The sequence below is a fragment of the Macrobrachium rosenbergii genome, chromosome 6, assembly GCF_040412425.1.
Source record: "Macrobrachium rosenbergii isolate ZJJX-2024 chromosome 6, ASM4041242v1, whole genome shotgun sequence".
Taxonomy (NCBI): Eukaryota; Metazoa; Arthropoda; class Malacostraca; order Decapoda; family Palaemonidae; genus Macrobrachium; species Macrobrachium rosenbergii.
Window position 1 is genome coordinate 32,504,354 of NC_089746.1, and position 26,410 is coordinate 32,530,763.

A 26,410-nucleotide genomic window follows, 5' to 3' on the forward strand; every position below is an offset into this window, starting at 1 on the left:
TCTAGTTGAGCAGACCCCCGTTCCCACTTTAGCAGCAGACAACTTAATAAGAAAAATAGGAAATTGGCTAATGCTAGATCCCAATGTAAGGAAAAAGAAAATAACCAACTTATGTCATGCACCATTGAGGAGAAAGCAATAAGATGAACAAATCCCCCTCCTCACTGGGCAGAGATAAACCAGATGAAACCCCCAACCTCCCTGATCAGTACAATCAGGAAGGTTCAACCATCTGCTTGCTTGACAGCTAAAAGGACTATAGAGGGATGAATAAATTTGTTTTTATTTAGCATTTCCCAACGTTTTGAGAGAGAGAGAGAGAGAGAGAGAGAGTTGTCGGAGAGAGAGAAGAGAGGGATGAGGTCGTTAGGTTGTTTACGGTGCTGTCTGTCTGTGCAAATGTGAGGATTTTTCGGTTTTTGGGCAGTCTTTTGAGTTCTGTGCAGAGCGGACATTGATGGTAGATTATTGTATGGGACAGTTTTTGTCAGTGTTTTCTGTTGGATGTTATTGTTGTCTGTGCAAGTGTCTCTTTATTTTTGCTGGTTTTTTTTTTTGGAAGTCCGTTTTTGGGTTTGTCTTGTTTTTGTCTACTGTGTTGGCGACCGTGGACACCCTCATCCATCTCCAGCAACCGAGGATCAGTGAGTATTGTAGTGTTGTTATATGTTCGGTGTATTTTGTTGTGTATTGTTTTTTGTTTAAAATCCCGCCACATAATATTTGGCGCCCAACGTGGGGCTGTTGTAAAATAGCCGTTAGGGATTGTTTGTGGTGGGTCGAGTGAGAGTAAGAGGTCAGGATGAGTGAGATAGAGAAACTGAGAGAGGAACTCCGAGTGGCTAGGGAACTCCAGGGCAGGCTGGAGGAGGAGAATGGGAGGCTGAGGGTGAGAATGAGGAGTTGAGGAGTCAGTTGGAGGAGATGGGGGAATGCTAAGAAGTGCAAAAGAAGAAATGAAAGGGGAGATGAAAGAGTCAGAAGAGAGAATGGAAGAGAGGGTAGATAAAAAGTTGGAGGGAATGATGAAAGGTGTGGAAGAAATGGTGAAAGGTATGTTCAAGGGTGTTTTTGGAGAAGGGGCTGTTGGAGGCAGGTTCTCTGGAACGTGTGAAGGGGCAAGAGAGAAAGAAAAGGAGGAAGAAGTGAATGGAAGCGTGAGTGATGAAAGTGATATGGAAATAGGGAAGTAAGAAACGAGAGAATGAAAGGCAGGGTAAGGAAAAGGGGGAATGAAAAGCAAGGGAAGGAACGGAGGGAAAGTAAGGATAAGTCAGGGGAGAAAAAGGAAGAAGGGAAAGGGAAAGGAAACTGGTAAGAAGGGTAAGGAAGTGGGAAAGGCAGGAAAGAAGGAGAGAGGGTGAAGGCAGTAGTGATAGTGAGGTGGATGGAGGTGAGTGGATAAAAGTGGATAAAAGAGGGGGAAGAAGAGTGTAATGAGTAAGATGAATGTAAGTGCAGAAGTGGACTCTTTGTATTCGGAAGAGGGTATGAAAGGACAGAGTGAAAGTAGCGAGAAAGTGAGAGTGAAAGTGAGAAAGAAGTGAGAAAGGCTATGTATGTGAGGAGGTACCCGGTGTGAAAAGTATAATGAGTATGGAAGTAGGGATGTGCATGATTTCTTTAGGGAGTATGAAAGGTTTTGTCAGGATAAGTATGGGGAAAGTAAGAGAGTGTGGGCATGAGAATTAGGAGAATATTTGACTGGGTTTTGCTTGATATGTATAGGGTTATTATGAGTGTGGGGGGATGTTGAGTATGACAAGGTGAAAGCTAGACTAGTTGAGCAAGCGAGGCGTATGAAAGCGAGTGTTAAGTATAAGAGGAAGAATGAATTTGATGAGGCAAGAATGAAAGCTGGGGAAACCTTGTCACTGTATACTTGTAGGCTGGAGACGTTGGCAAGGAAGAAGTTTGGGGATGATGGGATAGATGAATGTAAGGAGTTAGTACGGAAGTTGTTAGGGACAGTGCCAGATGGAGTTAGAGAATTTGTGAACTTGAAGCGGAAGGAGAAGAAAAGATGGACGAATGAAAGGTTGACTTGGGGAGAAATTTTGGAAATTGTAGAAGATTATGAGCTTGACAGGGTTATAAAAGAGAGCAGAAGTGTAAGTGTAAGGGCTGGGGTAGATGAGAGGGTACCAGAGTTCGGAAGCTTTAGGGATGCAGTGTTGAGGGGCCCAATGAGAATGGCCGATAGTGTAATAGATAGGAGTGTAAGAGCAAGTAATGTGGAGGTGCCAGGGAGGATGAATGGTGGGTTTGTAAGGGAACAACAGGTTGGACGGGTTAGGGATAGTAGTGTACAAAGGGGAAGGTCGATGAGTGGAAGTCGAGCGAAAGTGTTTTAGATGTGGAAAGGAAGGACATACAAAGAATGAGTGTAGGTGGGCTTTAGGAGCGTGTTTGGTGTGGGCAATCGGGACATTTGGTAAGGGAGTGTACGAAAGATAGGGGTTAAATGCTACAGGTGCGGACAGGTGGGTCATATTGCTAATGGTTGTAGGGGTACCCAGTGAATGTAATATGTAGCAACTGTGGTAAGAATGGGCATTATGCGAGAATGTGTTCAGAACCGAGAGCGAAGTGTGACGAATGTGGAATGGAAGGGCATGTATCAAGTGTATGTAGACGAAAGAGGGTGACTGTGACAGCGTAATTCGGGAAACTGAGTGTGAAGGGGTTCAAATGGGTGGATCCTCCAGGATGCAAGCGGTGCGTGTGATGCATGTGCGTGAGGGGTTGTTGCATGAGGGAGGTTTTGCTGGAAAGACTGACGAGTGCATGAGTGTGCAAGTGTGTTGTAAGGGAGTAAGATTGATTGCCTTAGTAGATACCGGGTGTAGTATGAATGTCATCTTTAAGAATGGATGTGAGAAATTGAGGAATACGTGTGAGATTAGGAACTGTCAGGGGAAGTAAGAGGGATTGGAAATTTAGGGGTAGCAGTGGTTGGAAGAATGTGTGAACGGTTAGAAATTGGGGTGTAGTGATGGATGAAAGTGATTTTGTGTGATTGAGAGTACTGAATGATAAATATGATATTTTATTGGGATGTGAGTTTTTGAAAAAATGCGGGATGGTGGTCCGTCCTAGTATAAATGTGATTGAATTACGTATGAAAGGGGATGTGGTTGGGGATTTGGATTTGGGGAAGGATGGTAGGGTTGAGCAAAAATTGTGGAAGAGAGTGCCTGTAATTGCGACAGAGAGGTAAAAAGTGCCACATGAGATTGGAGAAGTTGTGAGTGTGAAAGTGGCATGGCTGGATAGCCTCGGGATAGCCAACAATGATAGGTGTGAGTATGTGGTTGAGGGAATAGACATAAATAAATTAGTCAGGGCAAATGTGTGTGTATATGATGGGGTTTTGAACATGGGAGATCCGAGGGTATATATAACGTCATTGCCGAGTGTCAGGAAGAAGCGAGTCCGAGGAATATGTGAGGGAGATTGCGTGGGAATATTACGTCACGTTGGTGAATGTGGATGATGAGAGGTACGTGAAGGTATGGCAGGTGATGACAGGTGATTTGAAAGGAGCTAATGATTGGACGTATGAGGAGTTGAAAGAAAGAGTAAAGGTAGATGAAAATGTAAGTGATAACGTAAGAGAACGATTGAGGAGAATGTTGTGGGTTAGGCAGGGGCATTGAGTCGTGGTGACGAGGATTTTGGGGATCAAGCTTCTGGAATTTAAAATAGTTCTGGAAGACGACACCCCCATATATCAGCGTCCCCGACATTTTTCTCCGTCTATCAATCGTGAGATAGAGGAGCAGTGTGAGGAGCTTGAGAGGGTGGGAGTGATTGAAAGGAGTACGAGCGCCTGGAATAGCCCCATTGTACTGGTACGTAAGCCAGATGGAAGTTTGCGAATGTGTGTGGATTATCGGAAGGTGAATGAAGTAACTGTGAAAGAGCGATTCCCGATGAATGTGGTGTCTGATTGTGTGTACAAGGTGAATGGAATGAAAGTGTTTACAAAATTAGATTTGGTAAGGGGCTATTACCAGATGCCTCTGGAGGAAGGAGCAGGCATATTACGGCCTTTTCTAGTAGTTCCTGCCACTACCAGTTCCGGAGATTAAGTTTGGACTGGCTAACGCGCCTGCTGCCTTCAAAGGGCAATGAATGTGGTTCTGGCTGGGTTTGATCGCAAGAAGGTAACTGTTTTTATAGATGATATTTTGATTTGCGAGTGAGACTGTAGAAGAGAATATGGAACTGCTTGAACGAGTGTTAGAAAGGTTGGAAGAAGTAGGAATAAAAGTAAAACTTGAAAAGTGTGCTTGGTTGGCTGGGCAGGTGGAATTCCTAGGGCATATGGTGAGTGGAAGAGGTGTAAGGAAGAGTGATAAGTTCGTGAATAAGGTAAGGAATTTCCACGTCCCGGACCGTGCGTGAGTTGAAAGGATTTTTGGGTTTAATTGAGTTTGGAAGGAAGTTTATAAAGGATTGTTCAGGGATCGGAAACCACTTACTGAATGGACGGGGAAGAGAAATTGTGTAAGATTGAAATGGGATGAGCGAATGATAGAAGCGTTCGAGAGATTGAAAGAGGAGGCTGCAAGAGACGTGACGTTGGCTTTCCCGGACTATAGTGAGAATGCGAATAAACTAGAACTGTATACGGATGCAAGTAAATATAGTATGGGAGGATGCTTGGTACAAATGCAGAAGGCGAATGGGTGAGAACAATTGAGAGTAATTGCGTATGTGAGCAAGGCGTTTGGAAAGGCAGAGTTGAAATATTCGGTGATTGAAAAGGAATTGGCTGCAATAAGGTTTTGTGTGAAAGCATTGAAAGTATTTTTATATGGGGTAGATTTTGTGATACTGGACGGACCATCGACCGCTAGTATATATGGTTAAAAGGAGAGTGTGAATGCTAGAATTGCGAGAACGATAGAGGATTTGAATGAGTTTAGTTTTAAGGTAGAGTATGTACAAGGTAGACAGAATATTGTTGCGGATGCTATGTCGCGTATGTGGACTGAATGAGGTGATAGGGTTAGGGCGACTGGGACCCGGACCAAGTACCTGTAGGATTTGTGGTAAAGCAACAGTATGTAGGGGAGAATCGAGTGTGGGAATGTCTGTTTGGGGGTTGAGTAATTTGGAAACAAATGGGTTGATTGACGAAGTACCTGCAAGCATGAACGAGTTACGTGAAAAGGTGATGAATGAGATGCCGGAAGGAGGAGTGCGCGAGGAAGGAAGGAATTAGATGAGGAGGAAAAGTTAGTGAAAGTGTTGTTGGTAGTGGCTGAAATATTTAAAATTACAGTACGATTGTTCTTTGGATGGAATAGGCCAGTGAAGTATAAAGGAAGGGTGAATGAAAATGGTATGAATGTGATTTTAAATGTTCACTGTGGAAAGGATACTTGTAGCTGGCTGGTTAAGAAAGGTGATTGTGGGGAAAATGAGGGAATAAGGGGTAGGGTTGAGGATATCGTTGAAGATGAATGCGATGAGGATGGTTGTGAGGAAGCTAAGCAGGTGAATGTAGCCGTGAGAGCGTGTATGCATGAAGCGAAAGGTAAATTAGTAACAAATGTAGTGGTGGATCAGAATAAATATTGTAGTTTGGTAGACACGGGAGCACAAGTGTCGTTAGTGAGTAGTACAGTAGTTAGTGAATTGGAAAGGTGCGATTGGGATATAAAAAGAAAATCAACGAGTGTAAGGATACATGGTTTGGGACAAGGAGTGTGTTAGTATGGGAGGAGGTACAATTAAAAATTCAGTTAGGGGATTTGAAATAATACATAATTTTGTAGTCATGGATGAGAATGATATGCCAACATGTTTTTTATTAGGAATTGATTTTATGAGAATGCATGATATAAGTGTGGATGTCGGGAGGGGAATTTTAGGAAAGGGCGGCAGGGAAATAACGAAGGTTAAAGGAGGGGATGTGTCTAAAACTAGTTTTGTAGGTATGGTAGATATTGCAAGGAGTGAAAATGATTTGTTGAGTGAAGAGGAAATTACGCAGATGCAAAATCAGTGCATGAAAATATGTTAAGAGAGTGTGTGTTAGGGGGTGTAAGAGTAGGAAGTTGGCCGTCCGAGTTAGAAGTGTATAAGCGAAGTGCTAAGAGATTTGTTGTATGTAAAGGTATAGTTTATTTTTTGCATCAGGAAGGAATATGGGATGGGGAAGTGTATGTGCCAGTATTTTCGGAAGACGCAGCCGTGGGTATGTGTTTATTGGTGCATAATAGGTTTGGGCATCTGGGGAAAAATAAATTATGGGAATGTATGAGAGAGATTGTATGTGCCTGGATTGAGTAAAATTTGTGCGGATGTAGCGATTACGTGTGAGGACTGTCAGAAGGGTAAGTATCAAAGTGTGCATGCGAATCCACCTGTGTTGCGATTGCAGATGAAAGAGTTATTTGAGATGGTTGTGATTGATTGTGTGTCGTTGCCTGTGACTGCTGGAGGACATGTGGGAATGGTTGTAATGGTAGATCATTTGAGTAAGTTTGCATATGCAGTAGCGATTCGAACAAAAAGAGTGAGACTGTGGCGAGAATGGTGGGTCAAGTGATGTTGCCAATGTGTGTGTGCAAGCCGACGCGAATGTTGAGTGACAATGGGCCTGAATTTGTTGGATGGGAGTTTGAGCAAATGTTGCGTGATTGGGGCATAGAACATGTGTACTCTCGCCGTATATGCCCAGTGCGAATGGATTGGCGGAACGAACGGTGAGAACGTTGACAGAGATATTACGTATGATGAGTGAATGTGATAATGATTGGGATGTAAACGTTGGGCGAGCGTTGTGGGTATACAACGCCACTGTGCATAAGGGTATTGGTATGTCTCCGTGTAAATATGTGTTAAATTTTGAAAAGATAGTGAGACCGAGATTGGGTCTATCTGAGAATGATAGGGAGGTATGGAAGAAGGCGCATGAAAGGTTTGAAAGTTACAAGGTGGGCGAGAAAGTGTTGAAAGAAGTAATCGAGAAAGGGCGGTTGATTGTAAATAAAGTGTGTGAAAAATTTGAGGGTCCGTATGAAGTGTTGGAAGTGGGTCCCAGTGGGCTTAGTTATGTTGTAGGGGAAGTATGTGTAGATGGTAGTGTGAGAGAAATGCGAGCGCATCACAACCAATTGCGTAGATGGAAGGATGTACCGAATATGTGAGAGAGAATGGGGTGTATAAATGGTTGAAATCGAATATGGGTGAACCAAGTATGCATGAGAGCTTGTGTATGGAGGATCAGCAATTTGTTTTGATAGAGTATGGTAAAAAACGTAAGAAAGGGAAGAACGTAAGTAAACTGAATGGTCGTGAGTTGTGTGATAGGGTGTGAGTGCCAAAGTGGAAATGAGTGATAAAGCGTGTAATACGGATGAATGGGATGGTATGGATAGAACGTATAGCATATGCGGGTTTGATATAACTGAGTTGACTGAACGTGTAGGGGTTAGTGACGGTTGGAGGTGAGCGAAAGTGTAAAGTATAAGAGAGCGTAGCAGTAATATACGAGTGATTGAAAGCATGAATGAATCGTTGCAAGAATTGGAAAGGTCAATGAGCGATTGGGATGGGTTAGTTGAAGAATTGGGGAGGTATTTGGGAACGAGTTAGAGGGTATAGATGAGATTGTGGATGAAATTGAGAGTGGTAATAGTGAAGAAGATAGCGTGAATCTGAGAGAGAATGGAGGAGAAGATGTGAGTTTGAATGTTGCTAGAAGAGAGAGTGATTCTGAGAGAATGATTGCTTGCCGCGAACGCGATCTAGAGGACCTGCTAGTGAGCATCCGTGGGTGTTGCGTAAAGGCGATTTGAAAGAGGTGTGAAAGGTTTTGGTTGGGAAATGCTAAAAGGGGGAGAAATATAGAGGGATGAATAAATTTGTTTTTATTTAAGCATTTCCCAACGTTTTTGAGAGAGAGAGAGAGAATGAGAGAGAGAGAGAGAGAGAGAGAGAGAGAGAGAGAGAGAGAGAGAGAGAGAGAGAGAGAGAATATGTAATTGTCGTTAGTGAGTGCTTGGTTGTTGGAAGAGGGATGAGGTCGTTAGGTTGTTTACGGTGCTGTCTGTCTGTGCAAATGTCGAGGGAGTTTTTTTTTTCGGTTTTGGGAGAGTCTTTGCAATAACAGGGTAATGGAATGCAACCCTCATAGACCTTAGCTAATCCTGAACCAGCTCCGCTGCTGTAAATACTTGCCCACTTTGTATTTTGTCCATTCTTTCTGTGGATGACCACCTGTGTGCATATTGAAACATAAAGAGTAAAGTAAAGAAAGAAAGCAAAATAACTTTACATGCACTTTGGAAATGTATTATACTATATATCTGTTGACAAGAATAATATAATAAAAAAATGAAGATTCTTTACGAGTTAATTGCCACTGAACCAGGAATTATTATTATTATTATTATTATTATTATTATTATTATTATATTATTATTATTACTGTATTATTATTATTATTATTATTATTATTATTATGAATAATAGCTGTATTAGTCTTTTCAATCCGTATAATTATTCTTTATTCTCCAATATTGATATTTGATGAAATATGGTGAATACAATGTGTGTTCTGATGTGGTTGAAATAATCTTTGGACATACTGAATCTTATATATTTATTCCATATACTAAAAGACAATGTGGAATATACCATTGTGCACTAAGTCTAATGCAGAGAGTAGATCCCACAGTGTCCAGTAAGTGTATCCAGTAGACGTTTTTGAGGGTCGTGTCAGGCAGCAGAATTTTGTCGTAGTGGGTTTCTAAGGGCATCAATGTTTCAGCAGATATCTTCAGGATGAATACAGTGTGTGAATGTTGGAGATACAGGAATCCTTTGAAAATTAGTTTTGATTGAGAACCTCCTGATTGGTTAGTTTGTTTAGGTCAGGAGTGCAGGTAAAGTGACACTACTTGCAGCTGCTGGGAGGAGGAGAGTTTCTTGCATGATGTTGAGATTAGGGTCTCCTTGATGTGTAAGGCTTCTAAGAAATGGAGGTGGCAGTGGTCTGCTGCACTGTCAATACTGTAATTTCAGTACTTGTAAGATATAATTAACAATAAGTAATCCCTCAGTTATCCAATCTTCATTATCTGACACTTGGCATACCTAACAGTACTTGACCATGGGCCAAGACCCAAAGTTATGATATTTGCAAAATTAAAAAAATTTGAAAAAAACCACTCTGATGGTTGGCAATTCTGCATGGCCTAAAGAAACTGTTGGTAACATTGCTTACACTCATAAAGAGAGTGTGAGAAAGGGTTTTGGGGGTGGGGGAGGCCTGGAGTTTCATAGGGGGCAGTTGGATGGCTGGGCACCATGGGAGAGGAGGGGTAGTAAGGCTGTGTGCCATGGGAAGGGAGGGGCCAGTAAGGCTGTTAAGAGGAACTCTCTTAGAGAAGGGATTGTTTTGGAAGGTGGGTGGCATGGGGAAGCTAGTTTCCTTGGCTTGTAGGAGGGTGGGAATGCAGTGGGATGGGTGGAAAGGTGTAGGCAGGCATCTGACTTGGCTACAGCTTTTGTTTTATGTTTTCATGTTTATGCTTTTTCCACATTTTATCAAAGGATATGTACAGTACTTTACTGTACCAAAGCAATACAAGCAGAGAGAGAGGTATTGCTTATGATGAAACATTACACACGCACCATTCACTTTCTTAAATTTTTATTTTATGCTATTCTCAATTTTATTTTTACTGTATTTTCTCCTTTTTTATTTTTACAACCCAAAAGATAAATGCAATCAAGTGTAGGGTATGTATGTATGCACACACACTTTCACTCTGGTTGATGGCATTGTGACAAGTTATAAATAAACACATATTGTGAACAATTACAAAGTCGCATTTTAAATATTTTTAATTAGAGATGGAATATCAACAGTGATCAAATATTTTCTTGTGAATTTTTATGTGTGATAATCATATTTAGAGTCAACTAAACTTGTAATGAAATACAGTACAGTACTCTACTGTACAGTAAATCAAGCAAAGCAAAAAAAAAAAAAAATGGCAACACGTGATGCTGCACTAAGCAACACACACACACACCAAGTGAGAGAGGTACGTAGAGACGTTGATGTCAACATTGATGAAATGCCACATGTAGATGTAAACAAACACACACACACACCAAGTGAGAGAGGTACATAGAGACGTTGATGTCCACATTGATGAAATGCCATATGTAGATGTAAACACACACACACACACACACCAAGTGAGAGAGGTACATAGAGACGTTGATGTCAACATTGATGAAATGCCACATGTAGATGTAAACAAACACACACACACACCAAGTGAGAGAGGTACATAGAGACGTTGATGTCCACATTGATGAAATGCCATATGTAGATGTAAACACACACACACACACACACCAAGTGAGAGAGGTACATAGAGACGTTGATGTCAACATTGATGAAATGAAACATGTAGATGTAAACACACACACACCAAGTGAGAGAGGCATGTTGGGAGACATTGATGTCAACATTGACGAAATGCCACATGTAGATGTAAACACACACACACAGGCATACTAGTAAAGCTTCCATGATATTATGAGGTGAAATGAAAAATGATTAATTATGATAAAACAGAAAATGATCAACTTCGTTTTAGTAGTGTTCTTAGAATGAATTTTCTCAGGAAAGTCGTCATAGAGATTAGCCATATGTACAGTACTAAAGATGTAAACACAGTTTCCTTGATAGGGTAGAATGAGTAAAACAAATGAAATATGCTATAAATACTTGAGTATCATTTGATCTCACCTATCATTCGACTCTTAAGATTTCATCACCTAAACATGATTTTCTCATCTATCTTGTGTATCTTTGAGTTGCATTTTTAGTAGCCCAAGTAACATTAGACTAATTTCTTTTCCTCTGTAATCCAGTCTTTGTGTAAAATAAATGAAAGTAAAGAAATGAAAATAGTCTTTATCTACTGAATAAATTTAATTTTCGGTAGCTTATACTGTGCTAGGCTATGCTTGTGGAGCAAATTTTATTTTCGGTAGATCATATTGTACCAGCCTATGCTTGTAGATTGAATTTAATTTTTGGTAGATTGTACTGAGACTAGGCTTTCAAACAAGATTACCAAACTTATGGCATAACTACAGTTTGGGGAGTTTTGAAAAGTCTTTTCACCCCCAGGGGTTGATGAAAAAATTGATTAAGAACGTGGCGTGCGGAAAGGAATCCTCCATACCAGCCACGGAAAATTCCCGAGACAAAAATGACTAATTGGCATGTTTCGTTGTTTCCAGTGCATCCTTGACTGAGGAAATAAATTCAAATAATAACAGATTAGTACCTCATTAGCCGTGGTATTTTGCTGCTTGCACTCCTGTCAGGACTTTTTTTTTTTCCCGGTGTTGCCCTCATGTTGCCGTCCCCTGTGCCTTTATGCGTAATGGTGGGTAGTTATACTTCTAGGGATGATCGTGTAAGGGTCATTCAATGCTTTGAATTAGGTTTAAATACTGCTGAAATTGTTTGGCAGACGGATGTGAAGCGTAGAACAGTTCAGAACATAGTCGCAAGATACAAGGCGTCAGGAGGGAGGGAGGTACCTCTCCCTGCCAAGAATTCTGGGAGGCCCCCATTGTTATCTGAACGATCTATTTCGCTTCTGAAAAGGGAAGCAGAGCTTCATCCCACATACAGCGCTTGTCAGTTCAGGGAAGAAAATCCTAAAGTTTTAGGAAAGTGTAAAGTACTTACTGTACAGACGTACTTGTCGGGCAAGTTGGTATTCAAGAGTGTTGTGGCTCATAAGAAGAGCAAGCTAACTGACGCCCATATTAAGAAATGAAAGTTGTTTTTTTATAAGGTTGGTAAATGGGATGTTAATGACTGGAAAAATTTCTGAGTGTTGTTCACTGACGAATCCACATTTCATTGTTCGGGAAGCATCTCGGAAAGACTTAAAAGTTTATTGCAAGTCCCCGCTCAACAAATACTGTGACAAACTTATTCGCCCCCTTGCGAAAAGTTCACCAAAAGTTTGATGGTATGGGGTTCTGTGGGTTATGAGGGAGTTGGGGAACTACGTGTTTGAAAATAATGAACGATTGAACCAACATAACACATTTATTACGTTGTGCTTAACGAGCATTTAAAGGGGGGTTTTGAGAAGACAGGTGCTTCGATCCTTCAGCAAGACGGCGCACGCTGCCACACGACGCTATTGATTAAGAACTGGTTGCAGGATTGTGGTGTGGAGCTTTTAAGTGACTGGCCCCCTAATTCCCCTGATTTTAGTCCCATTGAAAATCTGTGGTCGATCATTAAACAACGTTTGCAGAAAGTTGACTGCTCCACGATCAATGAACTCAAGGCCGCCATCGTCGCTGCTTGGAACAGTCTCGAACCCATGATTTGTCAGAACTCATTGAAAGTGTTCCCCGGCGGCTTAAGGCAGCTAGGGAGAACAAATTTGGTGTAACCAAATAATAGAAACCTACGGTAAGCTCACACACCATTTAATGTAATGTAAACTAATTTTTGCATTCCCTTACAAGTCAACAAAGGGGCGTGTGTGTATGCACTTGCCTAAATCGCCTAGGGGTGAAAAGACTTTTGGCGCCTACTTTACTTACTCTTGCTTCAGCACCACTTACCAAAGAACTGGTATAAACAACATTGAAGATGGACATGAACAACAGAACTGAGCAACAGTTATTTTGCAATTTTGAGGGAATTTAGTTTAACATATGTTCGTTTACCTCTGTTCAGGTAGTCCCCGGTTATCGGCGGGGTTTCCGTTCCGACAGCATGACGATAAGCAAAAATCGCTGATAACCGAAAATCGGTGATTTTTGGCGCTTATCGGTGGCAATAAGCAGAAATCGGCGATTTTCATCGCTAGACAAGCACCGTAAACCGGATCGCTGATAACCGAGCCCACAGAAAATCGGGGACTGCCTGTATACCCATTTTACATTTGTTTTATGTAAAAAATAAAAAGATAATTCAAGTAATAATCCATTCTTTTTAGCAGCTAAAAAATTATTCTTTTAATTGTTTCGGTAGTAGGCCACAATCGGCTGATTTTGAGAACATAAACATTAGCCTAGCCTGCCTATATGCATATGGCAGAGGATCAGTTTTTTATATTACGATAGCTATACAACATGGTAATACAGTATAAATGGATTCAGTACATAAAGTATTAGTTTCATTACTATTACCTTTATTTTAAATACAGCTGTAGAGTAATAGCCTATTTGACTTATGCAAATTGTTACTGTAAGTGTAACTCCAGCCTAGGGTAATAGTTCACACATACACCTTGTGTATGGTAATACAATATGGTAACAACTGATAAAGAAGCTGCTGTATAAAAATACATTAATGGTGGAAAACCTAGTAGGCTATGGGTTAATGCAGGTAGGCTACCTAGCTACCAAAATGTGTCATTTAGGAGAGAGAAAAAGAAGGGGTATTTTTTCTCAAAGTATATTTATACAGTACAGTATATATTTTGTTACAAACATGGAGGGGGAAAGGTAGATAGTTAGTCCGTGGGTTACGACAGGTCTGGCTTATGACGTTCCGAGCTTATGACGCTTTTCAAATATATTGTTCAGAAATTATTTCATGGTTTACAACGCATGTTCTGGGGTTATGATGCCGATCTGATGTGGAGGAAATATGGCTCCAAAATGGCAGAATAATAAAATTTGGAGGTTTTTTGATAAAAACCTCAATAAAAATACAGGTTACATCATTTTCAAGACACCCAAAGGATTAAAAATAAGGTTTTCTTATATTCGATGACGTCTCGGCTTACGATGCAGCGTATGAACAGAACTACTGTCATTATGATGCGGGGTAGGAAAGGAACCACCATCGTAAACCAGTGACTGCCCGTAATTACATTTTGCTTAAAGATTTCAGTTTAAAGTGGCATGGCAGGAGATCCTCTTAGAGAGGCAAGGTGTAGTTATCCCAATGTAAGTGCTAGTCATGTCTGGATTGGGTATTTGTAACATTAGACTATGCGCTCCTCTTCAGAGGGTTCTGCTTAGAAGGGGCGGGTTGTTCTTTATTGCTAGGCTGCATTTCTTTTTGCTTTTGAGTTTTAATTTTTCGAAGCCTGTTGGGCAAATAACTTGCAGAATGAAATTTTTGTCCTTCATTGCTACATAAGCAGAAAGAGAAGTATTTGTAACCTGTTAATGAAAAATAACCTGGCCCATTCCATGCAGAAACCCTGAAGAGGAGCAGCGTAGTCTACCACTACAAATGCCCTATCCAAGGATGCTCTGGCACTTAATTGGGATGACTACAATTTGCATTAACGGAGGATCTCCTGCCACATCCAGGAGGGAGTCATTGAGAGTTCTATCTGTCGTCAGCCTTAGTTTGAAAACATTCAGTCCCAGGTGAAATCAAAGTCCTAATTAGTCCTTACTGGTCAGTGTCATATGTGCTGGACAGTGGACAGGGAAAGCTGGGGAAGTCATAACTGAGTACAAAGATGGAGAAGTGGGCAGGTCAGTCAGTAAACAAATTAGCTGTGGAGCATGTATAGCTGATAATGGGCTGATCATCAAACAATGCCAATATGGAGTGGGCTAGCTAGTAGTGATCGGCCATCATGCAAGGCATATGTGGGGCAAAGCAGGTGAGGAACAGGCATGATAGGCAGGAGGTTTGTCAGAGCAGCTTCCTAGTCAGTATGCACTAGTGAAAGTGATGGAAAAGTAGTCAAAGATCTTGGCATGGTGCAAAGACTGAGCCAAAATATCATAAGAGGATCAGTGCTCTCTCACTGTATCCAGCAACAAAAATGAATCTTTGTGATATGGAAATTGAAAGCTCCAAAGCAGAGGAGGCAGATACATTAGCAGTAGAGCTTCTTGACAGCCCCTCCTTGAATATTTTCCTCTTTAGGCAGCAAAAATGCTAGACAGACAATAGCATCCCTGTTAGCTGGCACGAACATGACCAACATGTTTCACAGGTGGGGATTGGTGAGCACAGCTGACTGAGATGGCAACAGCAAGGAGATGAAAAGTATTTATTAAGAGACTGTGTAAATGGATGATGTGCTTTTGCTGGAAAACCTTGATAAATACTCTGGGGCAAAGCGAATGTATGCATCAGCACATAGCAGATGTGCCAAAAAGGAAATACAAAATCACCTTGTTAGGGAAGTATGTGCTGGAAGATCTGTTATTACACAAAACTTAACACATTTCAACTACAGTACACCACACTGAAGAAGCCCATGGCAACTGCCGGCCTCCAAAGAAGTTGCCTAGACGTGGCTACCAAATGGCAGTGTGATGGGTGTTGGTTTGGAAGAAGGAAAAAACTGCCATGTGATTTGTCAAAGTTTAACAAGTTGAGCATGCACAATTTTTCAACATTTTTCTTTGGTGTACATAGGGGGTTTAATTAATTTTATCTCATTACTAGTATGGTTCCTTTATGGGACAAAAGAAAAAAAACCTGAAAAATAGTAAAATGGTTTATGGAAAGGTCATTAATTATCTTAAAAAATGTGTTATTGGAATCCAACTTTTTTGGAAGGTGTTAGAAATGATAAGGATATTGTTTCAGTGGTTGATCATAAGTCTCAGTGTATAGATAAAAATGAATATTTGAGATAAAGTTTAACAATGAATAGTAACAGACATAACTTACATATTAATTTTTAAAATATACAAGAAAATTAAGGCAGAAATATTTACATTAGTGCAAAAATGTATTAAACAGCCTACTTAGACAAAAATCTACAAGTAAATGCAAAAATGAATGAACTGCCTACTGAGAGATAACAAAGCATTTCATTAATGCTAGGAATATAAGCTCAGAAAACATATGATACAGGGTAGATATGTGGTAAGTATACTCAATTACCAAAAATACTATAAGGCAAAAAACAAAACACCATACTGTGCTCTTACTCTTTGCTGTATTGCAATGAATAAGAAAATTAGAGTGGTAGGGCAAATGAAAATGAAAGCTTGCTGCTTATTGCTAACTAGATAACCAGTCGTGTCTCTGGAAACACTACTGAAGCAGAAAGTGTGAAATTTGCAAAACTGCAGTTTTAAGCTAGAATAGAGCAGATACTGAAAAAGAGCTACATTTTCAGGATGATCCGTTAGTCAAGTACTGTGCTCATATAGAGAACGTTTATGACACAAAGATGAAATTTGAAAAACATAAAAGTAATTTGTATTAACACCTGGCAGGTTCCCAAAGAATGAGGCAGTGAGTTAGGACATTCCTAAGGATCCAGATGGTATATGCAATGTTGGTTATATTGTGTTATCTGACAGACGAAGAACTAGTGAACATGGGATTATTCAGGACGTGAATATGGACACAGTAGTATTGTACTGTACATTATTAATAGTGTTTGGATAAAAACAGATTGGAAAAAAGTAAATTAATATGAAGATTTTTTATAATAAGGATACATGTACAGTATAACTTTTTAATGATTGCATTATCTTTTTCAGCTGTGATCCCTGTGACAGACTGTTACCATGAATTGTTGGCTATCCAGTTTGTTATTGATCCTGGTGAAGACTTTGTTTGGGGTCATGATGACCAAAATCCTGCTGTGATACAGAAACTCACCATCACTAATCATGATAAAATTGGACTTCTGAATGAATATCTTGATATTTCTCAGGTCTGTACTTTATATATTTTTACATAATTTTCATCTTGTCAGTTAGTATACTGTGGAAGGCAAGTTAGATTTGGTTGTCACTGTGGATTAATTTACAACAAATACCATAAATCTTAAACACAATTATATACTAGCTGCAGTTTGTAGTTTGTAGTCCCTTTGGAAGGAACAACACGGGCATCCCATAAATAAACAGGTGGAAGATAAAAAAAAAAGGTAAAGTTGGAGTGCACAAAACATATATACTGTAAATGCACCTAGAGAGTGGGTTAGTCTATTTGCTAGGTGTAGTCACTATTTATATATGTTCTTTGCACTTCCACTTTACCTTTTTCAACTTTCTCCTGTTTGTTGTTATCATTTTCATTGTGGTTGAATGACATCCCACTTTCACCAGCTAGCTAGTATTAGTTTTAATGTTCATAATATTCCTTCTCTGTGTCTTGCTAGTATTAGTTTTAATGCTCGTAATTTTCCTTCTGTGTGTTTTACTCAGATGACACTTATCATGTAATCAGTTGAAATGAATTACATTTATATTGTTAGTTATTAGTTAGGCATCCCCCATGTCAAGTAGCTACTCATGAATGTCATTGAAATATTCCCCATTTGTATATAGGTATTAAACCATGTAACTGATGGGTTGGCATTGTTCACTCAGCTTTATGTCGAGAAAGTCCCTCCTGTGTGCATAACCCACTGAGTGTACATTTAATTACAAAGCTCAGTAATCTTTTCTCCTGTCATTTTGCCACATATACCACCATTTCCCTACACTTGCTGGTTTTCCATGGAGTAAGCCTAATTTTCTTCCTAAGAAAATGATAGCAACAGATGTAAAGAGTGACTTGTATGTTCTGTAATGAGTTTAATATCAGGATGATTAAACTGTAGTTGGCCATCTTCAGGTTAATTCTAACTATGGGGTAGTACCTACAGTTTACATCATGCAGCACACAGTAGGTATTGCTAAAGGGCTTTTGCAGTATCCCGTCAGTCCCAGGCTTTATTGTTGCCATTTCTCTCTGTAAAATAATTTTCAGTTTCCATTTTCTGTTATGCTTTTCTACAAATGTCCATTAAGCTAGAGCCATTTTTTGCTAACTTTTAACATTCTCAAATATATCTTGAATGATAAATAAAACTAGGATGCAGTTAAGGTAAGATGACAAGCTTCATCACCAAGTGACTTGATGTGTCAGAGTAAGGGGAAAATTTCAGGATCAAGCTTTACCATTTTTACTGGGTCTCTTCATGATGAACTGAAACCCCTGAGGTTATTAGGGAAAGGGTTATTGCATATATATTTGAATAATATCCCTGAGGCAGCCTCATTTATCCCCTAAGTGTAGTACTTCTGATTGTGGGAACAACTTGGACAAAACTCCCTTAAAGTGTCCCATGGTATGCCCACTCTTCTTAAAAACCACAGTGTTTAACTGATGAAGTCATTTGGACCCTAAGGTGATTGTAAGTGGTTGTAGAATTAACAACTCAAGGTCAGTCTAGCTTATCAAGAAATGAAGAAAATAAATGAAGCTGAAGTAGTTGTGAAACCAAATCACAGTTTAAATGGCATGTAAGATACAGTAATTGAATATGATGAACAGCCAGATAAAAACTTGTTTTTTATAATGCAGCTGCTGCTTATCATCTTATTGGTCCCATGGGGGCTCCATAAGACAGACCAACTATCAAGAATTCTCTCATAGTTGATCTGGGCTGGTATAATGCCCTTGTTGATAGGAGGGCTCTTTATCCTGCCATATAGTTCCTACCTGGAAGGTTGATTCACCTTTTTTTTTCTTTCTTTCTGTAAATCTTCAACTGAAAATCCTTATGGATGGAGTCAGTAGACTATAAATCCAAGGAGGCTCGAAAGGGAAATCAGCATGCAGAGAGAGACAAGTTTGGGAAAAGGTGTTAAATAAATGAGTGTCATAGAACAGAAAATAAAACCAAAATACCTGAAATTCAGGAGACATCAGCAGAGAAGGAATGAATTTGTTCCTCACTTAAGTATTTGGAGATTAGAACTTTCTTGATCCCCAGAGTTGTACCTGTAACTAGGATTTTATGTTTTTATTTGAGACTCTTGTAAGTAGTAACAAGTCAAAGGTTGAGTTTTTAATCCTGAGGTTTGATGGCCCTGATTTTATTTATCGTTGTAACATCCTACATGCACAAGGTATGCCTGTATACACTAAGTCTGGAAGACCTATTTAGAAAAGTTTGGATTGTCGTTGCCATGAAATTCTTTGTTTTAAAATTTTCAGTACAGTACAGTGGACCCTCAGTGTCTGCGGGCATTAGGGACCACAACCACCCGCGAATAGCTGAAATCCGTGATTACTTGAGACCCCCTCTAAAAATGCTTATAACTGCCCATTTTAGTAGATCAGACATCAAATATACCTTAAACTATCATCTCAAACCACTTTAATATCATTGCAAAGTCATCCTACAACATTATTCTTAAAAATACATGGCTTACAGGTATGTCTGAACACACAACTGTCACTCTTACCAAGGCAAAAACTAATCAGGTTACTCCTGTATTCAGACAAGCACATTTTCTTTCATACAGTATTCAAGGCTTACAGTTTTTTAATATATGCAGTACAGTAGATAGGGTAACATTGGTACATTGTCAAGTACAGGGAACGGTTAAGTACTGTACCTAAATATTTAAATATCCATTGAAAAAATATACAAAATACAGGCAGTCCCCGGTTATCGGCGGGGTTCCGTTTCTGAGGGTGTGATGATAACCGAAAATTGGCAATTTCGGCGCTTTTTTGGTGATGTTTGGGGGTGCGCTGATTTTCAGTTATCGCGCCTCTGTTAGGTATGTATCAGCACCAATACCCAATTATTGGGGCTAATAAGTGGAAATCAGCAATTTTCGGTGCCATAAATTGCCGATTTTTGGCGCTAGACAAGGGCCATAAAACCAGATCGCTGTTAACCGAGCCCACCGTTAACCGGGGACTGCCTGTAATGAGAAGTTTAAGATTATGTAAATCATATGGGTACTCACCAGTGATGCATGTTGATTGAAGATGATGATGAATTAGCTGTGCAGTCTGATGAATGACAATGAAGATATGACTGCACAGCAAAGTACAGGAGTTACATCTCTGGGGTTGCCTCTTCCACTTCTTCAGGTGCTTTCAGGCACTTCTTCAGGGTTTCGGGAGACTTTGTAGGGTCCTTCTTCATGAGCTCGAGAAACATGGTGATAGGCAGCTGCTGTTGCTGCTGCTTCATGCTGATGAGGGTGTTAGTTTAGGGCATCATGCATGCAGCAAGCACATTTGTGAACTTTATGGAGCATTCTCTATAAGGACCCCATGCTGAAGCCAACTCTTGCAGCTCCTTGGCCATCCTCATAAGTCAGGATAGAAGTTTCAAAGGCAGGTCCTCATCCTCCTGTTTGTCCCCTGAACCTGGCATGTCTCCTTCCTTGCTGGCAGACTTCATCAACTCTTCCAAATCCTGGTCTGTTAGGGGGTCGGAGTGGGCATCAGTGAGGGTGTCGACTTCATCCTTGGTGATATCACCGAAGCTTTCTCCACCAAGCATCCTTGACAATTGGACTGCATTATCAATGGCTGAATGTTGAATTTCTTCAGGAGAGAGAAGCCCTTATAATCGTTAACACACTTCGGCCACAACTTCTAACAGCACACATTAAGGGTCGCCTTCTTATCTTTCAGTGATTGGTTGATGATGATCAGACATGTGGCAGTCGTGAATGTATGCCAATCCTTCTTCAGCATAAATTCATTGTCAGTGTCCATTCCCTTCACAAGGTGCTCGAGGGAGTTCTGGGTGTAGAGTGCCTGGAAGGCATGGATCATGCTTTGTTCCATAGGCTGGAGGAGAGAGGTGGTGTTGGCAGGGAGGAACTCGAGCTGGACTCCCTCATAATAAAGATCCAGGGGGTGACCACCACCAGCATTATCCGTAATCAACAACACCTTGAACTTTATGCACAAGTCATTGAGGTACTCCTTAACTTGAGGGATGGAGATCTGAATGAACCAGTTTGACTTAAGGACTTTGGTGATCCAGGCCTTAGGGTTGTGCATCCAAAGCACAGGCAGCAAGTGCTTGTTCTTATTCCTGAGGGCCCTGGGGTTGCTGCCTTGTGAATGAGGCCTGGTTTCAGCATGAAACCAGCAGCATTGTCACACATGTTGAAGGTAACCTTATCCTTCTGGGCCTGTCCTACATGAGGTATGTCCATGAAGGCATCTTCTTCCAGAACAAGCCAGTCTTGTCCGTATTGGACACCTGTTGTGGATGGTAGCCTTGTCCCTGATGAATTTCTTGAAGGTCTCGGGATATTTCGTGTCTGCCGATGTGGCTTCCACATGCAGAGAAACACTCTTTAGTTGGAAACCACCTCTGAAAACAGTAGAACCACCCCTTGCTGGCCTGAAAACCTTGAGGAGCTGACAGTGGCTCTTCCTCTTCTTCTTCTTCTTCTTCAGTGGGTTCATTGAAGCCTAAGAAGTCTGCTTCCTGTACGTCGCTGGCTTCCGCAACAGTCAAAAACTGCTGGTAGATTTGTGCCTTCTTGTAAATGATGTTGGTGTCAAGGGGGATGTTCTTCTTACGGCAGTCCATGATCCAAAATGCCAAGGCCAACTCCATCCTCACGATGCTCTTATCAGGCACAGTAGAAACCTTCTTGACACTACCATAGAAGCTAATACTCAGTGCCCTACTTATCTGCCTCTTTCTTCTTGATGTACTGGACGGTACTCTCATTCATGCCATAATGGTGGGCTACTGTGGCGTAACTTTTCCCTTCCTTCAACATATCCAGAAGTCTTACCTTATCAAACATCATGACCTTCTTCTGATGCTTAGGCTCTGCCAGAAGCAAGAGCAGGGTTTTAGGAGGCATCTTAGGGCATGATTACACAGATTAACATTGCGAACAAAGATGCAGAAAGCACACAGATACACAGTGAAACATTGTAACAGTGGAAGGATATGCTTTGAAGTGGCAGAGATGGCGGGTCTGCAGTACTTATGTACATCTCCATGAGAGAAAATCTTGCAGGTACACAGCCAATCAGCACCAAGGGTAGAGCCAATCAGTGCCAAGGAAAATGAATGGTACTCCTGGATTGGCTGCTTTGCAAACGCCAGCCAATAGCTTGTCAAGTAACGTTGTGCCTAGGTATTTCAGCTTCCTAAGATGCATTTTCCTTTTGTGACCCTTGTGTTTGGAATTTCCAGGGGTGGTTTTGGTGTGAACATTTTTTAATAAAAAAATATATTTTATTGATATTTTGCTGTGTTTACATTAATATTAATATTTGAAGATTAGTAAATAATTATTTATTATAAAAAATGTATTTAGTCACAAAAAACAGTGAAATGAAAATATGTAGAGCGACGGGACAGGTCCAGTAGACTTAAACAAACCTAATATTTTGTTTGGAGGTAGTCTCATTGTTCTATAAACTACCCACTTATTTTAGATATGTTCTACTATCATCCTAAAACACTTAAATATAATTTCAAAATCATTTTACAACACAGCAAAATATCAATAAAATGTACATGATGTGCAAAATATCAATGTTGCTGTGTGCAGTACCCTGTCCTGTATACAGTGCACAAACGACCCAACATCTCTGCCCAGCTTCCCAGTTCACTGCATATGCCTCTACTGTTCGCATGTTTTGTATTGGTGCATATCAGTGTACTGTAATTTGCATATCTTTTTGAATCATGCCTTAGGATGCCTCCTAAATGCCCTGCTCCTTCTAAGGCTTCTGGCAAAGAGCCTAAGTGCCAGAGGAAGGTCATGGCACTCCAGGAGAAGATAGGACTTCTCGAAATGTTGAGGGAAGGGAAAAGTTACGCCGCAGTAGCCGCCCATTAAGGCGTGAATGAGAGTACTGTCTGGTACATAGAGAAGGAAGAGGATGAGGGGAGAATCTTGGTGGAGATGAAGTCGGCACCCTCATTGATGCCCAGTCTGACCCCCTGACAGACCAGGATTTGGAAGAGCTGATGAAGTCTGCCAGTGAGGAAGAAGACATGGCAGGTTCAGGGGATGGTGATGGGGACGAGAAGGAGGATGAGGGCCTGCCTTTGGAATGTCTGTCCCAAAGTATGAGGGTAGCCAGGGAGCTGCAGGAGATGGCTGAGGCATGGGATCCTAATATGGAATTCTCCATAGACTTTTCAAATGGCCTTGATGGGATTTTTGGGGCCCTATTATTACCTCCTCGTCAGCATGAAGAGGCAGTGACAGCAGCTGCCTATCACCCAAAGCCTCCCAAAACCCCTGAAGAAGGACTATTGGTGGATGAAGCACCTGAAGAAGGGGACGAGGTGCCCCCAAAAATGTAGCTCCCCTGCTTTGCTGTGCAGTCATAATTTCATCATCATTCATTTAGTTATGAAAATAAAATGAAAATACAGTAATTAGTGAATACTGTACTGTACTGTAAATAATTTTTTTATCCTATAAAATGTATATTTAGTCACAAAAGTAAAATTAAAATAGAGTAATTAGTGAATATTGCTCAACGAAAAAATCCACGAATTAGTGAATTTTCTGAGATATATTTGGAGATACGTTTCACAGAAAAATCCATGATTACCTGAAGCCACAAATGCTGAACCATGGTATAGCAGGGATCAACTGTATAAATATAGTACCCGGTTATTGGCGATCTGGTTTTACAGCACTTGTCTAGCGATGAAAATTGCCAATTTCCACTTATCGGCGCTTGTACATGCTTAACAGAGGTGACAATCTCTGGTTATCGGCACTGATACCCAGCTATCGACACCGAAAATTGCTGATTTTTGGTCATTGGTGATTTTCGCTTATCATCACCGATAACCGGGGACTGTATATATATATATATATATATATATATATATATATATATATATATATATATATATATATATATACATATATATATATACTGTAGTCCCTTTTTATATATATATATATATATATATATATATATATATATATATATATATATATATATATATATATATATATATATATATATATATATATATATATATATATATATATATATATCTATATATACACACTGTAGTCCCACTTTTTACATGTGGGTTAGGTTCTAAAGACCCTCAAGTAAACAGAAATCTTTGTATACTGATTTTCATCCTGTTATTTAATTTTTTTGTAATCTCAACAAATACTTACATTATGTTAAAATTATAGGTACTGGAAAATAGCCAAAGCTCAAACTACCTCAACTAGATTTGGTACTTTATATATATTCTTGCCTGTGATTTAATGTTTTCTGAACCTATCTTCTTTGATAAATACAAACTTGAGGAATGATGGATATAAAAGCAACAAATATAAATAGATTAAATCCATTGTTGGATTGTGACAGTCTTCATTTCAAAATGAGGACTATATTAAAGTAATATTTAACCCTTTATAGGATTGGTCATATTTGTTTGACACATGTATATTTGATGAATACCTCCCGATAACCCAATCCCAGAATGCATTCCAATGCTAACAAATAACATGTTTTACACAACTGACCAAACTTCTGCCCATGATGAATATCAAATCTTGGAAGCAAATTCCTTAGGAAATTTTGTCAGTTCTTCAGAAATTTCAGTGTATCCAATCATCAAATTTTTCAGAGCTGTATTCTTTTTAAGTATTAAGGTTATTTTGTAATAAAAAAAAAACCATTTAGACCATCGCTCCAGAGCTAAGAATATCAAATCAGTGGTGTTAGGTAAATTATCTAGGAACAGTAATAGACTAGCATTAATGGTGTTGTTTTAGATTCAAAAGGACTTGCAGTATTTAAATTCTGCATGTTCTTTGCAGTGGTATAATGATTTTAAAGGTGTGTAAACTTTACTATTGTTGTTTTGTCTTGTATCTTGCAGATACTTATATATAGCAATAAAATATGTAACAGTTTACATCTTCCAGGTTCCTATTCCTCCTGGTTATCTTGAAGCTTGCCAGTCTGTTGAGGATGTAGAATCACCAGAAAATTATCACCCAGAAATTGAGAAGAAATCTTCAGAGTCCAGCTTTGATTCTGATGAGGGGCCTCCCTACCCAGATGGCACTACTGGTATCTTTGCAAGTAAGAGTAAAGCTTCCAAACAGTTACAGACAGTCGCCAAACAGTTTGGAAGCATAGGTAAGACCATGTCAAAGAAAATTAAAAAGAACTTTGGGACACTTTCTAAACTTGGTCGAGCAGGATCTTTTAAAAAGAAGGATGAGTATGTTAAAACTTGTAGTTTATCCAAAAACAATCATATGTTAAAAATGTCTACTAATCAGAGTTTCATATTAGCTGCCTTAATTCATACTGAAAAGCGCCATGCATATCAGGAAGAAATGGTGCGTAACTATCTTAACACAGCCCGTCGAAGGTTTGAGAAAGATGCAGAAATGCGTAAGAGACAAAAGGAGGAAATGAAACAACTTGAACTAGAACAGTTAGAACATCAAGTTGAAATGGAAGGACCAATTGAATGTATTAACCCAGGTTGCAGTATGTATGGCACTGCACTCACTTCTTACATGTGCTCCTCTTGCTATGCAAAGCAGAAAGAGGAAGAACAGGAGTATAAAAGACAAACTTCAAGCAATCTTGGTTCCCCCAAAGCTCAACACAGAATAGATGGAGCGCAATATGGAGCAGGGAAGTCAAAGTTTTATGCAGAATTGGATGCAACTTCAGTTTTGGATGCCAATAAAATTCCTGTCATAAAACCCTTATCAACTAAGAAAGATGGTACTATATATTTGTCAAATTCAACTTTTTATAGTGACAATACAGCTATCCCTAACTGCAATAATGCTAAATCACTTTGTGGTGTCCAAAGTAATGGCCATCGCACAGAGGCAGATGTAGTAGAAAGCCAGGCTTCTGTGGTTGTTACAGCCACAGCTATAGCTTCCCCTACAATTATTACTACAACAATGGCTCATGAAACTCCAGATACTTTTACTCCAGTTGCTGTTGATGATGTGTCAGTTTGTGTAAGAGCTGATATTAGATCAGAGAGTCCTAGTCAGCCATGTTTAACACGAGATTGTCGATTTTATGGTAGCTCTAATACTGGTGGATATTGTTCACAGTGCTATCAAGAACATGCATCGATAGGCATTAGTCCAAAGAGTGTTATGGTGCAACAGATTAAATCTGTCCAGTTATAGATTTCAACAAGCATTGTAAAAATGTTATGGCTGCTATTAATATTATTTTGATTTGCCTAATCAGTTCTAACATTTTTGATGTTTGTAAATTTGTTGAATCTATAATTTTAAGTTTGATGATCTAGTCATAGTGCCATAGAAAGTGAGGTATTTTGAATGCTTTATCTTTATTATGTCATTTTATCACAAATATCCAAGAGTCAAGGATAAGTGTGCCTTGAATTTTGCAAAGGAAAATTTGTTATAATATATATGTGTGTGTGTGTATGTATGTGTGTATATATATATATATATATATATATATATATATATATATATATATATATATATATATATATATATATATATATATATATATATATATATATATATATATATATATATATATATATATATATATATATATATATATATATATATATATATATATATATATATATATATATATATATATATATATATATATATATATATATATATATATATATATATATATATATAT

At 39.4% G+C, this 26,410-nt stretch overlaps 1 protein-coding gene across 2 annotated transcripts in view; it reads left to right on the forward strand.

Annotated features, from left to right (window-relative positions):
* Window positions 1-26,183, forward strand: part of LOC136839429 (OTU domain-containing protein 7A-like) — a 105,575-nt gene extending 79,392 nt beyond the window's left edge. For both annotated transcript variants that reach the window (XM_067105474.1, XM_067105475.1), the window contains exons 10-11: window positions 16,504-16,679; window positions 24,664-26,183. In XM_067105474.1, coding sequence (XP_066961575.1) covers window positions 16,504-16,679; window positions 24,664-25,908 — 1,421 coding nt within the window. In that variant the 3' untranslated portion in view covers window positions 25,909-26,183. The remainder of the gene's footprint in view (window positions 1-16,503; window positions 16,680-24,663) is intronic.
* The last annotated feature ends 227 nt before the right edge of the window (window positions 26,184-26,410 follow it).